At 36.0% G+C, this 23049-nt stretch overlaps 1 protein-coding gene across 1 annotated transcript in view; it reads left to right on the forward strand.

Annotated features, from left to right (window-relative positions):
• PDS5A (PDS5 cohesin associated factor A) overlaps positions 1-23049 on the forward strand; it is a 142124-nt gene that overhangs the window by 72566 nt on the left and 46509 nt on the right. Inside the window, exons 17-19 of the mRNA XM_040485303.1 lie at positions 6550-6665; positions 17609-17714; positions 19417-19577. Coding sequence (XP_040341237.1) covers positions 6550-6665; positions 17609-17714; positions 19417-19577 — 383 coding nt within the window. The remainder of the gene's footprint in view (positions 1-6549; positions 6666-17608; positions 17715-19416; positions 19578-23049) is intronic.

Below are 23049 nucleotides of genomic sequence, written 5' to 3' on the forward strand. Positions count from 1 at the left end.
AAATTATACTTGTACATTTGTTCTTTTAGCTTTGCTTATTGAAATTTATATTTCATTAAAACCTGCCTTACATAAATTATTTGTGTTAATTTAACTATAATGTGAGCTCTAAATTACTCAGGAGTATATCTGTGATCAGCTTAGTTGTCTCACCAGTGTTCAGCCAAATTCCAGGGAAAACACTAGAGAACTAAGCTAGGGAGACTGGTCCTAGGAATTGAGCAAGACAGTATGCTTTGCATTTAGTAGACATTTGTTAATGTAAATAGAACTTTCTAAATCCTTGTGTGTGCATACATTTTCTTCACTTCTGTATTAGGATGGAGATAACCCTTGTCAATAAATTAGCAAGTTACATTGTCATATATGCATTTATAGAGAAGGTAATTTCCCATTTAGGCTTTTGTCTTCATTCTATTCCTGGATTCTTTATTTTATAGAAAACCAGTATTCATTGAAAATATCAGGAAAGAACTTCATCCATTTTTTTATTCAGCATTTTATGAGTTTTGTGTTTGAATTTCACCTATACCATTTACTACCAGTGTGACCTTTAGTAAGTTCAATATTTTGTAGCCTCATTTTTCTCATCTATGTGTGAAAACCTCACAGGATCGTTAGAAGATTGTGTGTGTGTGTGTGTGTGTGTGTGTGTGTGTGTGTGTGTGTGTGAGAGAGAGAGAGAGAGAGAGAGAGAGAGAGAGAGAGTGTGTCCTAATACATGGCCCTTTAGGATTTAAATACATTGTATTTCTGTGGTATAGTGCATATATTACAACTGCTATGTTTGGGACTAGGCTTACAGAGATGAGTAAGAGAAAAAAAATATTTCAGATACTTATGTCTAACTTTGTTCTAGAAAGAATTAGAGTGGGATAATTATGTAATAAAGGTATGAGGACTATGATACATGTGTATAAGAAATGGTATGAAAGCATGGTATAGGTGTTTTTTTATTCATTCTAGGGATACTGGGTCACTAAGTGGATCTAAAAAGACCAGGAATTAGGAAAAGATGAGGGGAAGCCAAGTTAGGGAAGAGAACAGTGGACTCTTCTTTTGGGTCTGGGAATATGGATATACCAACCACCCAGACTCCCTCAACCTTTGCACTTCTGAATGAGTGGTTTGCCGAAAACATTTAAAGGTTTCATTTACTTCTTTGAGATTTAGAATTCTAGCTCCAGAGTGCTGTGTCCTGCAGGGCATCAACTAATATAATTGGATCATAGAATGAAATAGCTTGAAAAGACCTTAGAAATAGTTGGTTTAAGCATTTGATTTTACAAATAAAGACATTGAATTTTAAGGTTTCTTATCCAGTATTTTACATCTGGTGATAGTGGCTGAGCTTCAGATAGAGTCTAGATCTATCATAAGTCCACAATTGTGTTCTTTCTATACATTCCATTGTTTACCGGAAGAGCCAGTTCAAACTGAGTACTGCTCAACAAATGTGCACCTTGAGAAAGAACAATCAGGTGGTGTTTTTGGTCTGAGAGAAACAGAAATTAAGCTTGAGTTTGAAAAAATGGCAATAACATGAATTCCTACTATCTGTCAGACCACAAATATTTAAAAGTTTCTAAATCCAAAAAGTATATGCAAAACAGATGTTTGTAACCAAAATATCTCAGGATGAATACCACAGCCATGCAGTGTAGCCAATCAGTGCTCCTGATTTTAGCAACCAGGAAAGTAGAGATGAGGACTGCAGTTGCACTGGAAAGAGCAAGGTGATGATACTTTTTTGGAGGGGAAATTATTCTGAAGATATTTTAGGTAATGGTCCACAGAATAGCTAATAGAAATCTATTCTAGAAGACTCTTCACATTTTTTAGTTTGTTTTCTTTGGTGAATGGTTTCACAGTGATTTGTTTTCTGGCTTTTACATGAGCATTGTGTATTCTGAGCACATTATTTAGCTTATCTGTATATTGAGTATAAAATAGGATTTATAATACTCTTTAAACACTCAGGAAAACACCACTGTTAGTTTTTGCCATTTTCCAGAATATCTATATCCTTTTGTCCTTCTCCCCAAGGGCTACTGGTATTAGTTATATACATCCTCTATTATCACATTCTTTTTTCTTGCTGCTTTCATTCTGAAATAGAAGAAAAGAATAAAGAAATACACAAAATTTAGTTTCTGTCATTCTGTGTAGCTTTCATTCTCAGAATTTCTCTCTATCCCCTACTAATGTGTATGTGTCACCACTTCCTTTTTTTCTAAATGACAATCACTTCTTCTCAAGAAGTGAACATTACTCAGTAACAAGAGTTTTGTAGGAATGGAGATCTAATACTTTGAGCAAGGAATAACAATAGACCCAGACTATGGCTTAATACATATATACACGATGGTATAGTGAGAGAGGATGAGCAGTGGTATTGCAGTGTGTGCTGTTCAGGCTTGCTTTCCCTTTGGACTTCAGGTATTGAGTTTCCATACCTTTATTCTAGAGAAGGATCACATATTTGCTATAGCATGAGCTCTGCTTGCTATTTGATGCTCTAGCATGACCATGGCTCCTAAATTTCAAGATTTTCCAGGAAGCTTATTAATGGAGCATTTGAGACAGTCCTAGGTTTAAATTCCAGCTGTACCATTTACTACCATTGTGACTGTTAGTGAGTTACTCAGTATTTCTGAGCCTCCTTTTCTTCATCTATAAATATTATCAACCTCATGAGATTGTTAGAGTAAGATGGAATGAAATTTTGTGTATGACTTAAAATAAGACCCTTGCGCTACCCCGTAAGATGTAAATAAATGGTAATTTTTGTGGTACTACATATACATGACAAACACTGGCAATTCTTAAAATAAGTGGAAAGGGATCACAAATCTCCATCTTTTTAACGGTCTCAAAGTGATTCTGCTAGAGTACTTCACAGATCACACCTTAAAAAACCCTTCTACAGGGTTATTTGAATATGCATTGTATCTTCTGAAGGCCAAATTTTGGGTTGTCCCTTGATCAGGCCTACACCATTATAATGCACTGCATAATTTAGTAAATTGTATTATACATAGTCTCTCACTGAGGTTGTAGTTTAGGTGACAGAGGCAGGCAAATATTTCAATAGAGAATATAGCGTGGTAAGTATTCTGAAAGAATCATGTCCTTTGTAACACAAAGGAACAGCCCCCATTCCAGGCCAGGGTGGAAATTGGAATAGCTTATTCGAGAATAAGTGGTTCCTGAATTGAATCTTAACAATTATGTAAGTAGGGATTAGACCACTACATCAAGAATGACTGGCTGTATTTCTAGCCTCAGTAACTGGATATCGGAGAAGATATTGGAGGGATAGAAAAAGATAACGATGTGTGGCCTCTCAGCAGTTGTGTTTAGAAGTCTGGAATTCAAGACTGGTTGGTATAGTTCCTGGAGGAGGTAAAGAAAAGAATGGAAAGGGAGAGAGATGCTAATGCATGCTATTTAGTAACAATCATCAAATGTTTCCTGTTTTCTTTTAATTTCATCTTTCTATAGTTAGAATGATATACAGGGGTGATGTGATTTATAGTAAGAAATATATATTTGGTCTTTGTCCCCCATTTCTGGTACAGAAGTAAAAACCCTTTAAGTTACTGAAGTGCAGAAAGCCACGTAGGTGTCTTTTGTTATGTTAATGTGGTGTCTTTAGCATCTAGGCCTAAGGATGGGGACTGGTTGCCTCTGGAGCCAATTACATGATAAGAGGGTTGGAAACTGAGGTCAGTCACCAATGGCCAATGATTTGATCAATCAACCTATGTATTGAATCCTCCATAAAAACTAAAAAAGACAAAGTTCAGAGAGCTTCCAGGTTGGTGGACATGTAGAGATTTGGGGAGAGTGACAGACTCACAGAAGGAATGGAAGCTCCCTGTGCTTTCCACATACTTTGCCCTATGCATCTCTTTCATCTGACTATTCCTTAGTTATATATCCTTTTATAGTAATCTGGTAAGTAAAATATTGCTCTGAGTTACATGAACTACTCTAGCAAGTTAATCAGACCCAAGGAAGGAGGGGATTATGGGAACCTAGATTTACAGCCAGTTGGTCGGAAGTATAGGTAACTACCTGGGCTTACACCTGGGCAGGGGCAGGGGCAGGGGTGTGAGGCAGTCCCTTAAGACTGAACCCTTAACCTGTGGGAACCAATCCTATCTTGGATAGACAGTGTCGGAATTGAGTTGAATTGTAGGACACCCTGCTGGTGTTTGGAGAATTGCTTGTTGATTGGGAAGTCCGCCCTGCCCTCCATACACACACATTGGAATTACGTTTAGGAACTGAAAAGAACAGGTCACTGAATCATGAAAGTTAAACCTTTAGAAGCTGCTTCTTGTGAGAAATTATGCTTTATCTAGTTTACTGATTCCAGCTGTGAAAATTGATAATGTTAAATCTAGGAGACATTTTGATTAGGAAAACAGCAAAGTATATGAGAGGAGATACTTACTGTGTATGTGAAAGAGTACAATTTTTTTAACAAACATTTATATTTTTTATTGTCAAAATGAGAAAGGAAAAGTATGAAGAACAAAGGAGATATATAAATGCAGAATTTTTAAGCTCTTTAGTGTCATAATAACAGGATTAAAAAATTATAAGCTTGTTGAGAATAGGGACTATTTATTTGTTTGACATTCTTTAAGAGTGCATATTTAATATACTAAACAATTTCTGTGACTAGTAAATATGTATCAGTAATAGTATCAACCTGCAGTGTTAGCATAGTTGATGAGAAATTTTGGAAACATTGTCAGAGATGCAGAAAGAATTCATTTTCTTTATTCATTCTGCTGTCATTTCCTAAAATGATTGCATATGATTACTTCTGTTTGAAGCTTTGTCAGTTATGAAACTTCTTGTTGGTCTTAGATGTTTCTGTTTGTGCATTGGAAGTATGTGTGGGTGTTGTTTTTTCTTTTCTTAATTGCATAAAGAAAACAAAGCTACAAACTAGTTGGTTTTTGTTGCCGCAAACTAATTTGGCTTGCTGCGTATTCCCAGTATCACTTAAGATTATCACATAACAATAATTATTATGAAAGATTACTTAAATGTAAGGTTATATTGGAATATAAAAACATTAGGTTTTAAAAGTTAATTATATCTAGTGTTGTTATGTGCATAGGTGTATTTTATATGGTATTATTACTAGGTTTATATAATTGTGAATTATTCTTTTTCCCTTTAGCATTTCCTTTATTTTTTCTATGCTTGTCTCTAGTACCATAACTGTCTCTCTTAATGCCTAGGTTTTTTTTTTCTTTTTTAGTAACCTGTTCCAGGGTACTGACTAGTATAGTTTGCCTAGCAATTTTCCAGTAGGCTTATTTGTTATTAAATGATCACTGACTTTATTTTAGGTTAAAGCAATTAAATTTTATGCTAGGGATAAAAAAAAAAAAAGTCCCCTTTTGGGGAGACCTGCACAAAACAAATTTGATTTCAAAAGATAGTAACTGTACTTAAATTCAGATTTAAAATATATACCTGTGGGTTAGAGCAAAGTATGTAAGGACTGAACACTGACTAAAGTATTTTTATTTTCTCAAATGCTAAAGTTTTGCTAAGTTAATTATAGTTTGCAAAATAAATCAAGCATCTCTTAATGACTAATAAGTTTTCCCGAGACTTACACTCTAATGAGAAACATGGATGGTATCCAATTTAATATTGTCTTTATAAAATTAACTTGTGTCAAGATATCACTGAAATTATAGTAGAAATTGTTTCATTTTTCCCTTGTCCCCTGAATATATTTTTTTTTATGTTTTTTATGAAAAAAACATATAAAGTGACTATTATTTGTTACTGCTTTATAGTTTGGGATGTACTTTTAATATGCATTATCTTCTCACCCAAAATTTATATTTATTCAGCAGAAATATTCATTAAATGTTGATTAAATTGTGTTGATTAAATTTGTGATTAAACTTCTTCCCCCAGTGCCCAGCACTTTGTGAATTTAACCTTGTCTTTGGGAGAATCAGGCTCTCTAATAAAGTCCCAATATATTCTTTAGAAATTCCAGCAATAACATGTTTTCTTTGTAGGAACTATTTGATGTAATGCCACCATCTTTGGAATCACCTATGTTTTTCCAGAACTAAAAATTTTATAAATAATTACATACTTATGAATCTCCACCTCTTTAAAAAGACAAATCATTAACTGAAAGCATAAGATTCTGTCAAATTATGAAATAAACTAATAAAAGATACCCATGAAAGTATTAATTGTTAACTTTTTGAAAGAGCACTAAAAAAGATTGTTCACTAAGCAATAAATCATGGGAGAAATATAGGATAAAAGGCATAAATCACACAATGTTATCCCCTTTCCTCCACAGTACAGATTTTGCAGTGATAACCTAATGAGTATATAATTCTAGTCAGGGTCTAAAGCAGAAATTTAGTCAAGTCTAAAGCAGATTCTGCTGGTTTTGAATCTTTAAATGCTTTTGGTACCTATAGTCACTTTTATTTTGAAAAATATGAATGTGAATCATACTTACGGTAAAATCTTTCCCTTCTGTAGAGAGAAATAGCTCGAAAACTTGCAAATCCTAAGCAGCCGACAAACCCTTTTCTAGAGATGGTCAAATTTCTGTTGGAAAGAATTGCACCTGTGCACATTGATTCAGAAGCCATAAGGTAAGTCAGGAAATCTATTCACTCAAAAATAAAATATGGTCTGAAACCACAGTGTGGTAAGTTTAAATTCTGGGTCCCTAAGAAAACCTAAAAAGTCTCCCTGTATACCTTTTTAATATATCATTCAAGTTGAAAGAAGGGCTTACTTATTTTCTAGTCTTTGACTTACTTCAATGATTTTAATTTTTTTAGAGTTCTTGTGTTTTATTTTTAGCCTATCTGTGCTCATCAAAGAAAACCCTAGAACGCAAAATATGGAAAAAGAAGAAATTTTTAAATCTATAGGCTGTCAGTCAATCTTTGAGTTTTCTTAGCCATTTTGATGGCCACACAACATTCCTGTAGTATGTATTGTATCATTGTTCATTTGAGATATGTGAAAACAGAATAGTATTTTGAAAAGAGAACAAGTTGCCATTAGACTAATCTGGTGTCACAGCATGTGTCTGCTACATACCAGTTTGTGTCTTTGAAGAAGCCTGGTAATCTATCTGAATTCTTAATTTTATTTTTAACTTTAATATGTGTATAACATCTCCTTGTCATATGATTGTCAGAATTAGAGATAACATAAAAACTAAGAAGCCTGGCACAATAGACATTAACAGCTATTGTTTTTTATTAAGTGTTTTCCATAATTTCATGCATTTCAGTTGTTTCTGATGATTTCTGTTGTAAATTTCTGTGAATACTTTTCCCTTGCACTAATCATTTTTCCTGTAAACAAGCTGTATATCTTCCTTTTCATGTTGGGTCACTATATAGTACTTACTGGTTCTTTCTCTCTGTTTTCTTTTGTTTTTATTGGTGTTCGTTCTCTCTCTCTCTCTCTCTCTCTCTCTCTCAGTGTTTATTTTTGAGAGAAAGAGGGAGACACAGAATCTGAAGCGGAGCCCCAGGCTCCGAGCTATCAGCACAGAGCCCAGCGTAGGGCTCCAACTCACGAACCACGAGATCATGACCTGAGCCAGAATCAGATGCTTAACCAACTGAGCCACCCAGGCAACCTTTATTGGTTTTCTTTTTAAATAGCTTTGGATTAGGAGACCTGATTCTAGCTATTAGTTATTTCACTGTATGTGAATTACTGCTTTGGTTGTATTGAAATGCCAGTTGTATTGGTTTTCTAGGGCTGCCATAACAAAATACCACAGACTGAGTGACTTTAACAACTGAAATTAATTTTCTCACAGTTCTGGAGGCCACAAGTCAAAGATCAAGGTGCCATCAAGTTTGATTTCTTCTGAAGCCTCTCTTCTTGACTAGCAGATGGCCTCCTCTCACTGTCTCCTTATAGGGTCTTACTTTATCTGTGTCTTAATCTTCCCTTTCTATAAGAACAATAATTATATTGAATAATGGCTCACACATTTCACCTCATTTTACCTTAATTATCTGTGTTAAGACCCTACTTTCAAATATACTCACATTATCAGGTACTGTAGATTAGACTCCAACATTTAATTTGGGGGTACACAACTCAGCTTATAACAGCAATGTCTGTCTACCTTTTTCTCTTTTTTTTTTTTTTTAATGTTTGTTTATTTTTGAGAGAGTGAGTGAGTGGGGTAGGTGCAAAGAGAGAGGAGGACAGAGGATCTGAAGTGGGCTCTGCACTGACAGCAGAGAGCTTGACATGGGGCTTGAACTCACCAACCACAAGATCATGACCTGAACTGAAATTAAGAGTTGGAGCTTAGAAAAGTAAGGTTTTCAGAGAGTAAGTGGTTTGTTCACAGCTGGGTAATGACAAAAACCCTAGATTTATTTTATTTTTCCAAAGGATGGAAGTAATTTTATTTTAATTTTTTTGTTTTTACTTATTTATTTTTTAATTGGCTTTTCACCCAATGCAGAGCCCAGTGCAGAGCCCAGTGCAGGGCTTGAATCCACGATCCTGAGTCAAGACCTGAGCTGAGATCAAGAGTCAGGCACTTAACCAACTGAGCCACCCAGGCACCTCTGTTTTAATTTTTTTTATTTGGGTATATTTCAGACACAATGTTACTTAGTTTCAGGTGTACAGCATAGTGATTTGGCATCTCTATACCATATGCTATGGCTCACCACAAATACAACTACCATCTGTCACCATACAACGCTGTTACAATATCATTAATTATATCCCCTGCACTGTACCTTTTATTCTGATGATGTATTCCATAGCTAGAAGCCTATATCTTCCACTCCTCTTCACCCCTTTTGCCCATCCCCCTTCCCTCTTGCAACCATCAGTTCTCTGTATTTATAGGTCTGATTCTGCTTTTAGTTTGTTTATTCATTTGTTTTTTTACATTCTACATGAGTAAATCAAAAATATCATAAATCATACTTGTCTTTCTCTGACTTATTTCACTTAGCATAATATCATCTAGGTCCATCCATGTGGTTGCAAATGACAAGACCTTATCCCTTTTTATTGCTGCATATTATTCCTGTGTGTACACATACATACATACACATACCACATCTTTATCCGTTCATCTGCCATTGGACACTTAGGTTGCTTCCATGTCTTGACTATTATAAAAAATGCAGTAAACATAGGGATACATATATCTTTTCAAATTAGTGTTTTCATTTGAAATACCCAGTAGTGGAATTACTGGACCATATATTTCTGTTTTTAATTTTTTGAGGAACCTCCCTACTATTTTCCACAGTGGCTATACCATATATTTATATTCCCACCAACACATTTATTAAACACATTTATTATTTTTGATGTCAGTGTCCTTTGCTCTATGCCATTTGATTTTAATGGGGTAAATCAGGATATAGTACATGTAGATAGTACTCTTGCCTTTGCATATTGACTTTGAAAGATACATATAATGGCATTTGCTCTTTGTCTCCATGAGGCTTCACAGGGTTTCATTACTTTAGTAAATTATAGTAAAGCTAGTGGTTGATCTCCAGTCTTAACAGACCAAACACTGCTTTTTCAGTAGCATCATGTTTGGGCTCAGAGAAATCAACTTATGGTTAGGGTTTCTGAGAGACTACTTTCATGCAAAATTCTAGTTTATTTTAATGAGAAATATGTCATATAATATTCTTTCTGTGTAACCAAATCTTTATGGACTATTGTGAATAAAGGGTTTGTTTCTTCATTTAACACACATTTAATGGAGCAATTTGTAAAATACATTGGGTAACTAGGGAAGGATAGTTATTTAACCCAAATTGTGTGGGATGAATTTGTTATTAGAGCAGGTTCTGAAATAGATCACACATAAAATGGGTAGTGAAAGATCAGTAGGAATTATGGAGAGTAGTCAGGTGGAGATTGCAGAAGAACAGGCCACTAGGCCCTGTGTGCTTGGGTAGATTATTTAAGCTACTCTGAGCTTTAATTTCCTCACCTTTAAAATAAGGATAATAATACATTTACAATACAATAACAATACACAGCAATAAAATAACAACTGGAATTGTTGAGAGGCTTAAATAACATGGATATATAAAACACTTAGCACAGTGCCTCGCACATAGTAATTACCAAATGAACTTTAGTAGCTATTCTAGGAAGAATAAATAGACAAAAACAAAGGCAATTAAGAAGTAGTTAGAAAGTAGTATGTGCTTTAACCATAATGAAGGATTTTGGAAGAAAAGAATGAGGATAGTAGAAAATCATCCTAAATATAACCAATTTTTCTTTAGTATATTTTCCCCAGACTTGTGTTTATACAAATACACATATGTGTGCTCCAGTTAGTTATTTATCCATAGATAGTGGTTGAAAGTGAAGTAGTGATTGTAATAGTGGGAGAGAGGAGTAAAATTTTACCTGCAGGGAGAGGGTAAAATTTTAAAAGAGAAAGGTTGAAGACTGAATCCTAAGGAAAATTAATTAAGAGGTTGGCTACCAGATCAGGAATTCATTAAATTTTTTAAAAATTTGACAATATAGTATGGTGACAGATGGTAACTAGACTTATACAGATGGTAACTAGACTTATTGTGACCATTTCATGTTTATAAATATCAAGTCACCCTCCTCTGCCCCTGAAACTAATATAAGATTGTATGTCAATTCTTCAATTAAAAAAAAATTGTTTTTAAGGAGGCATGGTCAAAAGTGGAAAATCAGGGGGCACCTGGGTGGCTCAGTTGGTTAAGCGTCCGACTTCAACTCGGGTCATGATCTCACAGTTTGTGAGTTCGAGCCCCGCGTCAGGCTCTGTGCTGACAGCTCAGAACCCTGAGCCTGCTTCAGATTCTGTGCCTCCCTCTCTCTCTGACCCTCCCCAACTCACACTCTGTCTCTGTCTCTCTCAAGAATAGATAAACATTTTTTAAAAAATTTTTAAATGGAAAATCAGGAAAGAGTGGTAACACAGAAGCTAAAGAGGGACTAAAAGTTGGAGAGGTCAGATGCTATCCAGAAGTAAAATAGATACTAAAAATCATCCATTGGATTTAGAAAAAGAAAAAACGTCACTATGGCTAGGATAATTTCTTTGGAGTATCAGGGGCAAGCCCAGTTTACCAAGGATTGAGAAGAGCATAAGCTAGCCCTTCCCAACATCCACATCATGGTACACAGAGAAAATGATAAAAATTGAGCAGAGAAGACTGCTCAAACCCAGAGGTGATTGACTTAGCTCAACAGGATCCTAATAGGGTCCACTCTGCAGCCTTGAGATAGGAGAAAATCCAAGGGATAAATAACTTGTTACACTTCCAAACTCTGCTTTAGGAGGTAAATTGGGATGTAGGACAGCCACTGTGGACAGTTTAGCTATAAAATGTTAAAGAGAAAAATTAGATAATGGAAAGAGAGTAAGCCTGAGGAAGGGTCTTTTGTTGTTTTTAATGAAGAAATTTTGAATATTTAAATTTTTTTTTCAACGTTTTTATTTATTTTTGGGACAGAGAGAGACAGAGCATGAATGGGGGAGGGGCAGAGAGAGAGGGAGACACAGAATCGGAAACAGGCTCCAGGCTCCGAGCCACCAGCCCAGAGCCCGACGCGGGGCTCGAACTCACGGACTGCGAGATCGTGACCTGGCTGAAGTCGGACGCTTAACCGACTGCGCCACCCAGGCGCCCCGAAATTTTGAATATTTAAATACCTTTGAGAGGTGCTAATAGAAAAGAAGAGAGGCTGAAGATGGGGGAAGGGGGGTAGAATTATGATAATGCAACATCCCTAAAGAAGAGGAGCAGAAAGAAGAAAATCTTCTCCATGATATGAAAAAATGATAGATACAAATTAGAGGAATTTAGAAGATAGGGTATAGAAAATTAGTTTTCACTCATGGCCTCCTTTATTCTCTGTCAGGTTAAAAGTAATATAAGTAGTCTGCTCAGTGGAAGAATTTAGACCTGAGTTAGAATGGTGAAGATTTATAACAGTTGTTATACAAATTAAAAGAGAAAGAGACACATAGAAGACTTTCCATGCAATTTTGAACAGACACTTGAATTGGTGATAATCTTTTGCTTCATGATACCCCTATGAAGCATATGGAGTATGTATTATTTCTCTAATTTAGAAACGAAAATACTTTTATAAGAGAAAGGACTGCGGTCCTGGTTTTAAGACTTGGGTCTCTTACAGCTTATTGACTCATAATGATGATCCACCCACATTATAATGAAGGCAGAGATGATGCACTGTATTGTTTTGCACTGTATTTCCAGGATAGACCCTAAGACTTGGCACATAATAGGTGGTCAGTAAATACTTATTAAATAAATGCATGCACAACCTCTTAAAAATAATTAGATACACTCATAAATTTTTTCAAACACATTTGTAATCTTGTTAAATTCATGTATCATTTTACAGGATTTCCTCCAAATAGAAAGCATACTTCAGATATTCTTCTCAAATTGGAAATAACTTTTGTTTTTAATATATGTCAGAGCTAAAACTTGTAGAGCAAAATACTGGGTAAGCAAGATATCTTAAATAGGACATAAAAAAGCATAAACAATGTATGGAGCACCTGGGTAACTCATTAAGTTAAGCATACTACTCAATAAATGATCCAATTTAAAAAAAGGGGACAGATTTGAACAGACTTCACCAAATAAGATATACAAATAGGAAATAAGCACAGGAAAAGACAACCAACATTATTACTCATTAGGGAAATATAAATTCAAATTTCAGTGAGAAACCACTACATACCCATTTGAATGGCTGAAATCAAAGATACTGTCCATACCAAGTATTGATGATATTTCAGACTGACTGAACCAAGTGTTGGTGATACAGGAGATAGTTTGCTGTAACATTAAGTATACATATAATATTACCATACAACTCAGGAATCCCAGTACTAGATATTTGCCTACAAAAAAAGAAAACCTAAATTCCCATAAAGACTTCAAGTTAATTGCTTGTAGCAGCTTTATTTATATCTTTAAACTAGAAATACTCTAAAGTTCATCTGTTGGTAATTAGATAAACATACTGTGATAAATCCATACAATGTAATACTTCTCAGCAATAGAAAGGAACAAACTATTGATTCTATGCAAGAATGTGGAGGAATCTCAAGAGAATTATGTCACATAAAAGATGTCAGACACAAAATACATGAAATTCTAGAAAAGGTAAAATTATAGTGACAGAAACCAGATCAGTAATTGCCAGTGTGGAAAAAGGAGATTGACCACACGGGGCATAAGGCAATTTTTTGTGGAGATGGGAATATTTATATATATATTCACAATGAAACACCACTTTATACCCACTGGTATGGCTATAATAATAAAGATGAGTGGGAGAAGACGTCAAGAAATTGTTACTCTCATATATTGCTGGTGGGAATATAAAATGATGAAGCTGCTTTGGAAAACAGTTTGGCAGCTGCTCAGTAAGTTCAAACATAGAGGGGTGCCTAGGTGGTTTAGTCAGTTAAGCATGTGACTGGCTCAGGTTGTGATCTCTCAGTTTGTGAGTTTGAACCCCGCATCAGGCTCTCTGCTGTCAGTGCTGAGCCCACTTCAGATCTTCTTTCCCCCTCTCTGTCTGCCCTTGCCCACCTTGTGCACATTGCCCCCACTCATGCACACTTGTGCTCTTTCACTCTCAAAAATAAACATTTGTGGTGCCTGGGTGACTCAGCCGGTGAAGTGTCCAACTCATGATCTCAGCTCAGGTCATGATCTCAGTTTGTGAGTTCAAGCCCCACATTGTGCTTTGTGCTGACAACATGGAGGCTGCTTGGGATTCTGTCTCTCACTCTCTCTGCCCCCTCCCCTGCTTACTCTCGCTGTCTCTCTCAAAATACATAAACTTTAACTATAAAAAAAAGTTAAAACAGAGTTACTATATGACCCAGCAACTCCACTCACAAATATATGCCCAAGAGAAGTGAAAATATATGTCCATACCTGGATATGAATATTTACAGAAACATTATTCATAATAGCTGAAAAAAAATAGAAAAAAACTCAAATGTCCATCAACTGATAAACTGTCTTACATGCATATACTAGAAGGTTATTCAGGATTAAAGTAAATGAAATACTAATACATAGTACAACATGGATGAACCTCAAGAACAGTTTGCTAGGTGAAAGGAGTCACTCATAAAAGACTATGTATATATCGTATGAGTCTATTTATATGAAATATTCAGAATAGGCAAATGTGTAGCAGCAGAAGGCAAATTAGTAAAGGACTAGGAATAGAGGAGATACAAGTGAACAACAGTGACTCCTATTGGAAAAGGGATTTTTTGGGGAATGGGGTGAAATCTAAAATTAGATTGTGGTAATGGTTATACAACCCTGTGAATATAAAGTAAAAACCACCGAATTATACATTTTAAATAGGTGAGTTATATGATACATAAATTATATTTCCAGCTAGTGTTTAATACACTCCTAATTTGTTTTTTTTAAAAAATGTTTTTTTGGGGCGCCTGGGTGGCGCAGTCGGTTAAGCGTCCAACTTCAGCCAGGTCACGATCTCGCGGTCCGTGAGTTCGAGCCCCGCGTCAGGCTCTGGGCTGATGGCTCAGAGCCTGGAGCCTGTTTCCGATTCTGTGTCTCCCTCTCTCTCTGCCCCTCCCCCGTTCATGCTCTGTCTCTCTGTCCCAAAAATAAATAAACGTTGAAAAAAAAATTTTTTTTTTAAATAAAAAAAAAATGTTTTTTATCAATTGAAGATACTGAGGAAGTTTTTAAATTATTCTTGTGATGTTAAAAGGGAAATAAAAGTACTAAAAGTGGTTTAAATTATATAGAAGATGTATCTGTGACCTTATGTATTTTATACTTAAAATTTTTTAATAGTTTGACTAAAATATGTGTATTTTTCCAAGGGAAAAAATTTAACCTGAAACAGTTACGATTAACTTCCATTTGTTAAATATTTGCTATGTACTAGGTCATTTGCTGTAATAATTTAATGCCCCCAAAATAAGGGTTGTTGGGTTTTTTTTCAGTTTACTGATGAGGAAACAGCCTCAAAACCAAAAATCACATCTATTGCAACAACATGGATGGAGCTAGAATATATTATGCTAAGTGAAATAAGTCAGTCAGAAAAAGACAAATATCATATGATTTCACTCATATGTGGAATTTAAAAAACAAAACAAATGAAAATAGGGAAAGGGGAGAAAAAGAAGAAGAAAGGGAAACAAACCACAAGAGACCCCTAACGATAGAGAGCAAACTGAGGGTTGATGGAGGGAAGTAGGTTGGGGGGGGGGATGGGCTAGGTAAGTGATGGGTATTAAGAAGGGCATTTGTTGTGGGGCACCTGGGTGGCTCAGTCAGTTAAGCATCCCGACTTCAGCTGAGGTCATGATCTCACAGTTCGTGAGTTCAAGCCCCATGTCCAGCTCTATGCTGACAGCTCAGAGCCCGAGGCTTGCTGCAGATTGTGTGTTTCCCTCTCTCTGTGTCCCTCTCCTGCTCACACTCTGTCTTTCTCTAAAAACTAAATAAACATTTAAAAATTAAAAAAAAAATAAAAAACAGATAAACATAAGGGAAGGGAAACAAAAAACAAAAAGGGCATTTGTTGTAATGAGCACCGAGTGTTGTCCGTAAGTAATTAATCACTGAATTCTTCCAAAACCAATATTACACTGTATATTAACTAATTAAAACTTTAAAATAAATTTAAATTAAGGATTTAAAAAAATCATATTTGTTTTTACTTAAAATAGTACCACGTTGGGGTGCCTGGGTGGCTCAGTTAGTTAAGCCTCCGACTTTAGATTTCAGCTCAGGTCATAATCTCACAGTTTGTGAGTTCGAGCCCCGCGTCAGTCTCCATGCTGAGCATGGAGCCTGCTTGGGATTCTTTGTCTCCCTCTCTTTCTGCCCCTTCCTGTGTGTGCACGCTCTCACCTGCACTCACTCACTCTCTCTCTCTCTTTCTCTCTCTCTCTCTCTCTCTCTGAAAATAAATAAATAAACATTTAAAAAAAATAAAATCAGGGGTGCCTGGATGGCTCCATCGGGCACGTGTCCGACTTCAGCTCAGGTCATGATCTCACAGTTCATGAGTTCTAACCCCATGCCCAGCTCTGTGCTGCTAGCTCAAAGCCTGGAGCCTGCTTCAGACTCTGTATCTCCCTCTCTCTGTGCCCCTTCCCCACTTGCACTCCATCTCTGTCTCTCAAGAATAAAGAAACATTTTATGGGGCGCCTGGGTGGCGCAGTCGGTTAAGCGTCCAACTTCAGCCAGGTCACGATCTCGCGGTCCGTGAGTTCGAGCCCCACGTCAGGCTCTGGGCTGATGGCTCAGAGCCTGGAGCCTGTTTCCAATTCTGTGTCTCCCTCTCTCTCTGCCCCTCCCCCGTTCATGCTCTGTCTCTCTCTGTCCCAAAAATAAATAAACGTTGAAAAAAAAAAAAAAGAATAAAGAAACATTTTTAAAAAGCGTTCACCTTGCTTATTAATTAATTAATTTAATTAATTGAAAGTACCATGTTGCTACATAGTCTGATTTTTATTCACAGGTAATGTTCTGTTTTGTGGTCGTTAGGTATGTTTGAAAAACTAATTCCATAATGTTGGACAATTAAATGTTTTTTTATTGATGAATCTGTTTATGAATATAACATGATGCTTCTAATGAACTTCTTTTCTCTAAATCTTTAGGAATAGAATTACTGATTCAGTAAATTAATCACCAAGGATTAATTTAAACTCCTTTGTCCATGTATTTGTTTTTTACTTTGAATGAATTGTCATTTCTTCATTTAGCAACTGCCATCTATTGTTTTTCTATTGTTGTAAACAATCTCTTTATATATAGAAATCAATGTTAAATTATATTTCCAGTACATATCATTTAATTTTAATCTTGTTGTTTTTCAGTAGAGTTGTACATGGAGTTTGGGCAAGGTTGTGGGTAGATAAAGTAAAAATCTCAGCTGTCAAGTTGGGAGCAAAGTTTAAAAAGTCACAAAATAGGGTTGCCTGGTGGCTCAGTCCATTAAGCATTCTCCTCTTGATTTGGGCTTGGGTAATGCTCTCAGCAGTTCGTGGGATGGAGCCATTGGATTCTCTCTCTTCCACTCTCTCTACCCCTCCCCCACTCACGCACAAGGTCTCTTTTTCTTTTTTTTTTTTTTTTTTCAACGTTTATTTATTTTTGGGACAGAGAGAGACAGAGCATGAACGGGGGAGGGGCAGAGAGAGAGGGAGACACAGAATCGGAAACAGGCTCCAGGCTCTGAGCCATCAGCCCAGAGCCTGATGCGGGGCTCGAACTCCCAGACCGCGAGATCGTGACCTGGCTGAAGTCGGACGCTTAACCGACTGCGCCACCCAGGAGACCCACAAGGTCTCTTTTTCAAAATAAATAAACATTTTTTTTTTAAGTCACAAAATAATTTTTTCCTCCAGGAACGTACTTGTAGCTAATATTTAGGTTCTGTATGCGTTCTACCACAATGTAGTTAGGAATTACTGATCTACTAAGGTGGCTAATTTAGATGTTCTTATTTTAATAGTGCACTGGTAAAACTGATGAATAAATCAATAGAGGGAACAGCAGATGATGAAGAGGAGGGTGTAAGTCCAGATACAGCTATTCGTTCAGGACTTGAACTTCTTAAGGTACTTTTAAAATAATTCTGTCTCCATGAATTTCCAGTCTTAATTCCAATTCCCTTAAGGATATGCAAGGGTTGGGCTTTATTTCATTGGAAACTGAAAAATTAAACATTTGTAGTAGAAATCATATTTTATAAAAATGTATGTCTTTCACATTACAATAATGTAATTGTTTTACATTATAAAATCATGTTTTGATGATTTGCTATTTCATTCCTCATTTGCATACCTGTATTTAACAACATGTGCTTGTAATAGTATGTTCTAAATGATCTAGTCTTAACTTTCATCTGCTGAAGGAATTATATGACAGTATCTGTCTTGTCAGGAAATTTTTAAACAATTGTTACTCATATTATGCCAAAGAATTCAGAGAATAGAGCAATTAGTAAGAGGCAGATCAGGCAAGACTTTGTGGACAAGATATGGCTTACTCTAAGGGTAACACAGCATTGTGAAAGAGAATAATTCTTGGCATATTTTAGGGATTGTTGGGAGTCTAGCCTAACTAAAAAAAAAGGGATTGCTTTGGGGAATAATGGGATACAGGGTTGGTTTTAGATTGGTAATGCTCTTTGAGCAGAAAGGTATTATCAGGGTCTTTCCTTCTGGCTTTCATTATGGCACAGCACTAAACAGAGCTTTCATCAGATGGAGTAAAGAGGAAATTGAAGGAAAGAGATATTTAGATAACTATAATGTATGAACTGAGGGAGAAGAGACAAACCAGTGCAATGGACATTAGATAGAAAAGAGAGTGATGGGATTGTATTGGAATGGTCTTTAATTTCATGGAAAGATTTTGTATTTTTAATGATGAGATATTTTTAAATAGTTTTAAGAGTGAAATCTTGAAGATAAGCATTTTTCATAGTTTTGATTCATTTTTTCAAATTTGATTCTCCATTTTTCTGTAAGTAAAATTTACAAGGTTTTATATTATCAACCCTATTACTAACATGTCAACATACTATCTAAATATTATCAGCAAGAATCTCACCGAATGAGACCATCTCTTTACTTTATAACCCATTAAATAAATGCTTATTAAGTAAGTTAATGAAGATTACATACTCCATCCCCTACCCACACCTCTCCACTTGTAGCCTTTATCTCTGATATTATGCTAAGTTGTTTCCACTTCATGGAAAGTAAATTTTGTAGACATGTCCAACTTCCTATAAATTCCTTAGGGATAGACTGGGACTTCTAGAGTAATAAATAAAGGAGTAATAATGTACATGTTTTTAATCATGACTAAAAGTTCACAGTTATGGCTTCTTTGTTTATAGTTATGACTAGTGAAATTTTGTGATGGATTTCACTTAAAATATTCCTTTTAGACTATCATTTTGCCAGTGAAATAAAGCTCTGTGTTAACATTTTGTTTACATCACAGTATCACAGTCCATAAAAAAAGAGCCACATTTTTCTTCATTCCCAGTTTCAGAACAGACTAAGAGGTAAAGAAGAAAAATAGGGCAAAGGCTATATATCAACTCTCATAAGGAGCTACTGCACAGTATTTCTTTTCACATGTCATTAAACACAACAAATTACAAAGGAGACTATGAAATAAAATCTTTATTCTGTATAGCTAGCATATGCAACCCTTAATTTTGAATGGTATTTATAGTAGAAAATAATTTTCTTCTTTGAATGAAAACCATTGTCTGTACTTCTAAAGCTATATCTATTCCTCCAGGTTCTGTCTTTCACACATCCTACCTCGTTCCACTCTGCAGAGACATATGAGTCCCTGTTACAGTGCCTCAGAATGGAAGATGACAAGGTAGCAGAAGCTGCTATACAAATTTTTAGAAATACAGGCCACAAAATAGAAACAGACCTACCCCAGATACGATCGTGAGTATATTTTTTCTCATGGTAAACATAAAAGTGTTTTAAGTGTAGGAGCCAGTCATTTTTCTTTTTCATGTAGGAAGATAGGAGAGAGGGGAGAGGAAAGACAACTTTTTCTTAGAAGCAGCTTTTCTGTATCCTTTGTATTATCCTTTCTCTGCCTTATACTCCTCCCCTACAAACTGAACAAACTGAAAAAGAAATTAGAGGAACAAACTGAAATTTTGTTTATAACAAGATTATTTTTGAATATTAATATTAATAATCAAAAGTTATCACAGAATTTATTATCTATGTACATTTTCTTCCCTCCAACTGGTTTAAATTCAGTAGCTGCTACTAACCTGTCTCACCAAAGAATGGGATAATCAACTAGTCTGTTTAACATTATATCTTATTAGTTGCCTGGTTATTGGCAGTGGTGGTTTTATAATTTTTGATCTCTCCCTCAAGATTACCTTTTCTCTTTCATCATAAGAATGAAATACATTTTGATATTTTTACTTCGACATCATAAAGAGGTTGCCTTAGGATCAAACTTGTGCTGAGAGTTTATATTTAGACAAAAAATGTGGGAGATGTCTTTTGAAGGAAAAACACATTGTTGATAGCTGTTGAGTCAGATGTTCAGGGTATATGCAAATAGTTCTGGATATATCCAAATCAAACCGTTTTTCCTTACAGGGTAATAATAGGACAAGAGGACTACTGACTCCTAAAGTTTTGGTTTTTTGTTTTTTGTTTTTTTTAATGTTTTATTTATTTTTGAGACAAAGACAGCATGAGCAGGGGAGGGGCAGAGAGAGAGGGAGACACAGAATCCAAAGCAGTCTCCAGGCTCTGAGCTGTCAGCACAGAGCCCAACACTAGGCTCGAACCCACGAACCGTGAGATCATGTCCTGCGCCAAAGTCGGATGCTTAACCAACTGAGCCACCCAGGCGTCCCCTGATTCCTAAAGTTTTTATTAAATTTGTAAGCTGATAGTTTAATTTGAGAAATAAGTCAATATTTATTGTACATTCTCTTCATTCTCAGAACTGTACTGACTAATATAAAAGAATTACCACACTTACTCCCTGGTCTCAAGGTGTTTATAGCCTAGAAATCATAATCTTTGTACTTGTACATTGGGGAAAAAAATCATTGACACACTAGGATAAAGTTTCTGGTGAGTTTTTCAAGGTAGGAAAACCTATTTTAAGGTAAAGGATTTCTTCTTAAAGGAATTCTATCCCAGCAGAAGCATTGGAAAATGGGGGTAGGTGAAATAGTTAACTTTGGACATAAGGAATAAAACGTATTGTTCTTAAGACTGAGGAAGGAGGGAGAGAATCATTGAAAAGCGGAGGAGCAAAAACAATGCAGGCCTCAGAAACAACCCTGATGACATCATCGGATTATATAGCACACTAGAAAAGCAAGGGAAAAGGTTAAAGTTGATTTTTGTGTAATCATTTCATTAGGCTAAGAAGAATTAGTAACACATTTAACAACAGTTTGATCAACACTGTGTCTTTGTAACTTGTGTTATTTACAAGAACTGCTACTCTGGTAAATGAGTTTGTGAGAAAGACTTTAACAGTGTTCAGTTAAGGAGGCTACTGGGCCATGGAAATCTGTCTCTTAACAATTCTAAATCTGCACACAGAGAAATGTGTCATATTCGTAAATGTCAAATCAGATTTATACTGACTAGCATATATTCATTGCAGTTTTTTAGTTGAGGTGCATGACCTGGGATCTGGGGTATTGCTTTTAATGTCTAGCCTCCCATTTTCATGAGAGGACCTTTTGTCATCATTGTATTTGATACCACTGACCTTATAAATCTATAAAATAGAACCACTGCATTAAATGTATGACAAGTATCTTTCTTAAATTTTTTTTTTTTGCCTTAAATAGCTTTTCTTCTGATTAAAAGAATACTTAAATGTTCATTGTAAAAAGCTAAAACTTGGGGTACCTGGGTGGTCAGTCGCTTAAGCATCCAACTCGTGATTTTGGCTCAGGTCATGATCTCAGGGTCATGAGATGGAGCCTCCCATTGGTCTCTGTGCTGAGCGTGGAGCCTGCTTAAGATTCTCTCTCTGCCCTACCCTGTCATTTTCTCTCTCTCTCTTTCTTAAAAAAAAAAAAAAGGCAAGCTGAAACTTTAGGAAATATAAGGGAGAGAAAGAGTCATTATCCACACTTTGATATTTCTTTATGAGTATTTTGTCTTATCTACTTGCTGTGTATACCTGTTCTTTTATAGGTTGGTACTTACATCTTCATATAATGTTTTCTTATATCATCAACATTTAATGCTTTAAGACTGTAATGTGTTATTTCCATATTGTCCTATTATTTTACTTTGACCTTCAATATCAGTATGGAGGTTAAGTGCATGGATTTTGGAGAAGAAGTACACATTTTCACATCCCAACTCTACCATTTCCTAGCTCCATCACCTTAAGAAGCTTAAATAGGGGCGCCTGGGTGGCTCAGTTGGTTAAGCGTCCGACTTCAGCTCAGGTCATCATCTCACGGTCCGTGAGTTCGCGCCCCGCATCGGGCTCTGTGCTGACAGCTCAGAGCCTGGAGTCTGTTTCGGATTCTGTGTCTCCCTCTCTCTCTCTGCCCCTCCCCTATTCACACTCTGTCTCTCTCTGTCTCAAAAATAAATAAACGTTTAAAAAAAAAAAAAAGAAGCTTAAAGAAAATAATATTTTTGTGCTTTAGTTTCCTCATCTGTTTAATAAATGTAATAGTCCTCTTTGGGTGACTATGAGGATTAATTGAATTAATCCACATAAAAACACTTAGAATGGTGCTTGGTACAAGTACTCAAAAATCGTTAGATGTTTTTATTACTCTTCTACCAATATATATGTGTCGTTATCCTTGCATACTTTGTTTTACTGCTTTCATTTCAGCCCTTTAATAAAACTTGACCTTTTGCTACTTTTTGTCTATGGCTACTTTAAAGTTTATTTATTTATTTTGAGAGATAGAGAAAAAGAGCCTGAGCAGGGGAGGGGCAGAGAGAGAGGGAGTGAGAGAATCCCAAGCAGGCTCCGTGCTCTGCACTGAGCCCGACAGAGGGATTGATCTCACAACTGTGAACCCATGACCTGAGCCAAAATCAAGAGTCAGATATTTAACTGACTGAGCCACCCATGTGCCCTTCCATGGCTGCTTTAAAGTAACTGAAGGGGAAGGGCGCCCGGGTGGTTCAGTCAGTTAAGCATCCGACTTCAGCTCAGGTCATGATCTCTCATGCTGTGTCGGGCTCTGTGCTGACAGCTCAGAGCCTGGAGCCTGCTTCGGATTCTATGTCTCCCTCTCTCTCTGCCCCCACTTCGTCCTCTGTCTGTCTGTCTGTCTCTCTCTCTCTCAAAAAATGAATAAACATGAAAAAAATTATTTTTAATAACTGAAGGGATTGTGAAAGGGAAGTGGGAAATTAGGAATATGTACTTGGAAGGTAAATA

The sequence above is a fragment of the Herpailurus yagouaroundi genome, unplaced genomic scaffold (genome assembly GCF_014898765.1).
Source record: "Herpailurus yagouaroundi ecotype Mexico unplaced genomic scaffold, PumYag 28, whole genome shotgun sequence".
NCBI lineage: Eukaryota > Metazoa > Chordata > Mammalia > Carnivora > Felidae > Herpailurus > Herpailurus yagouaroundi.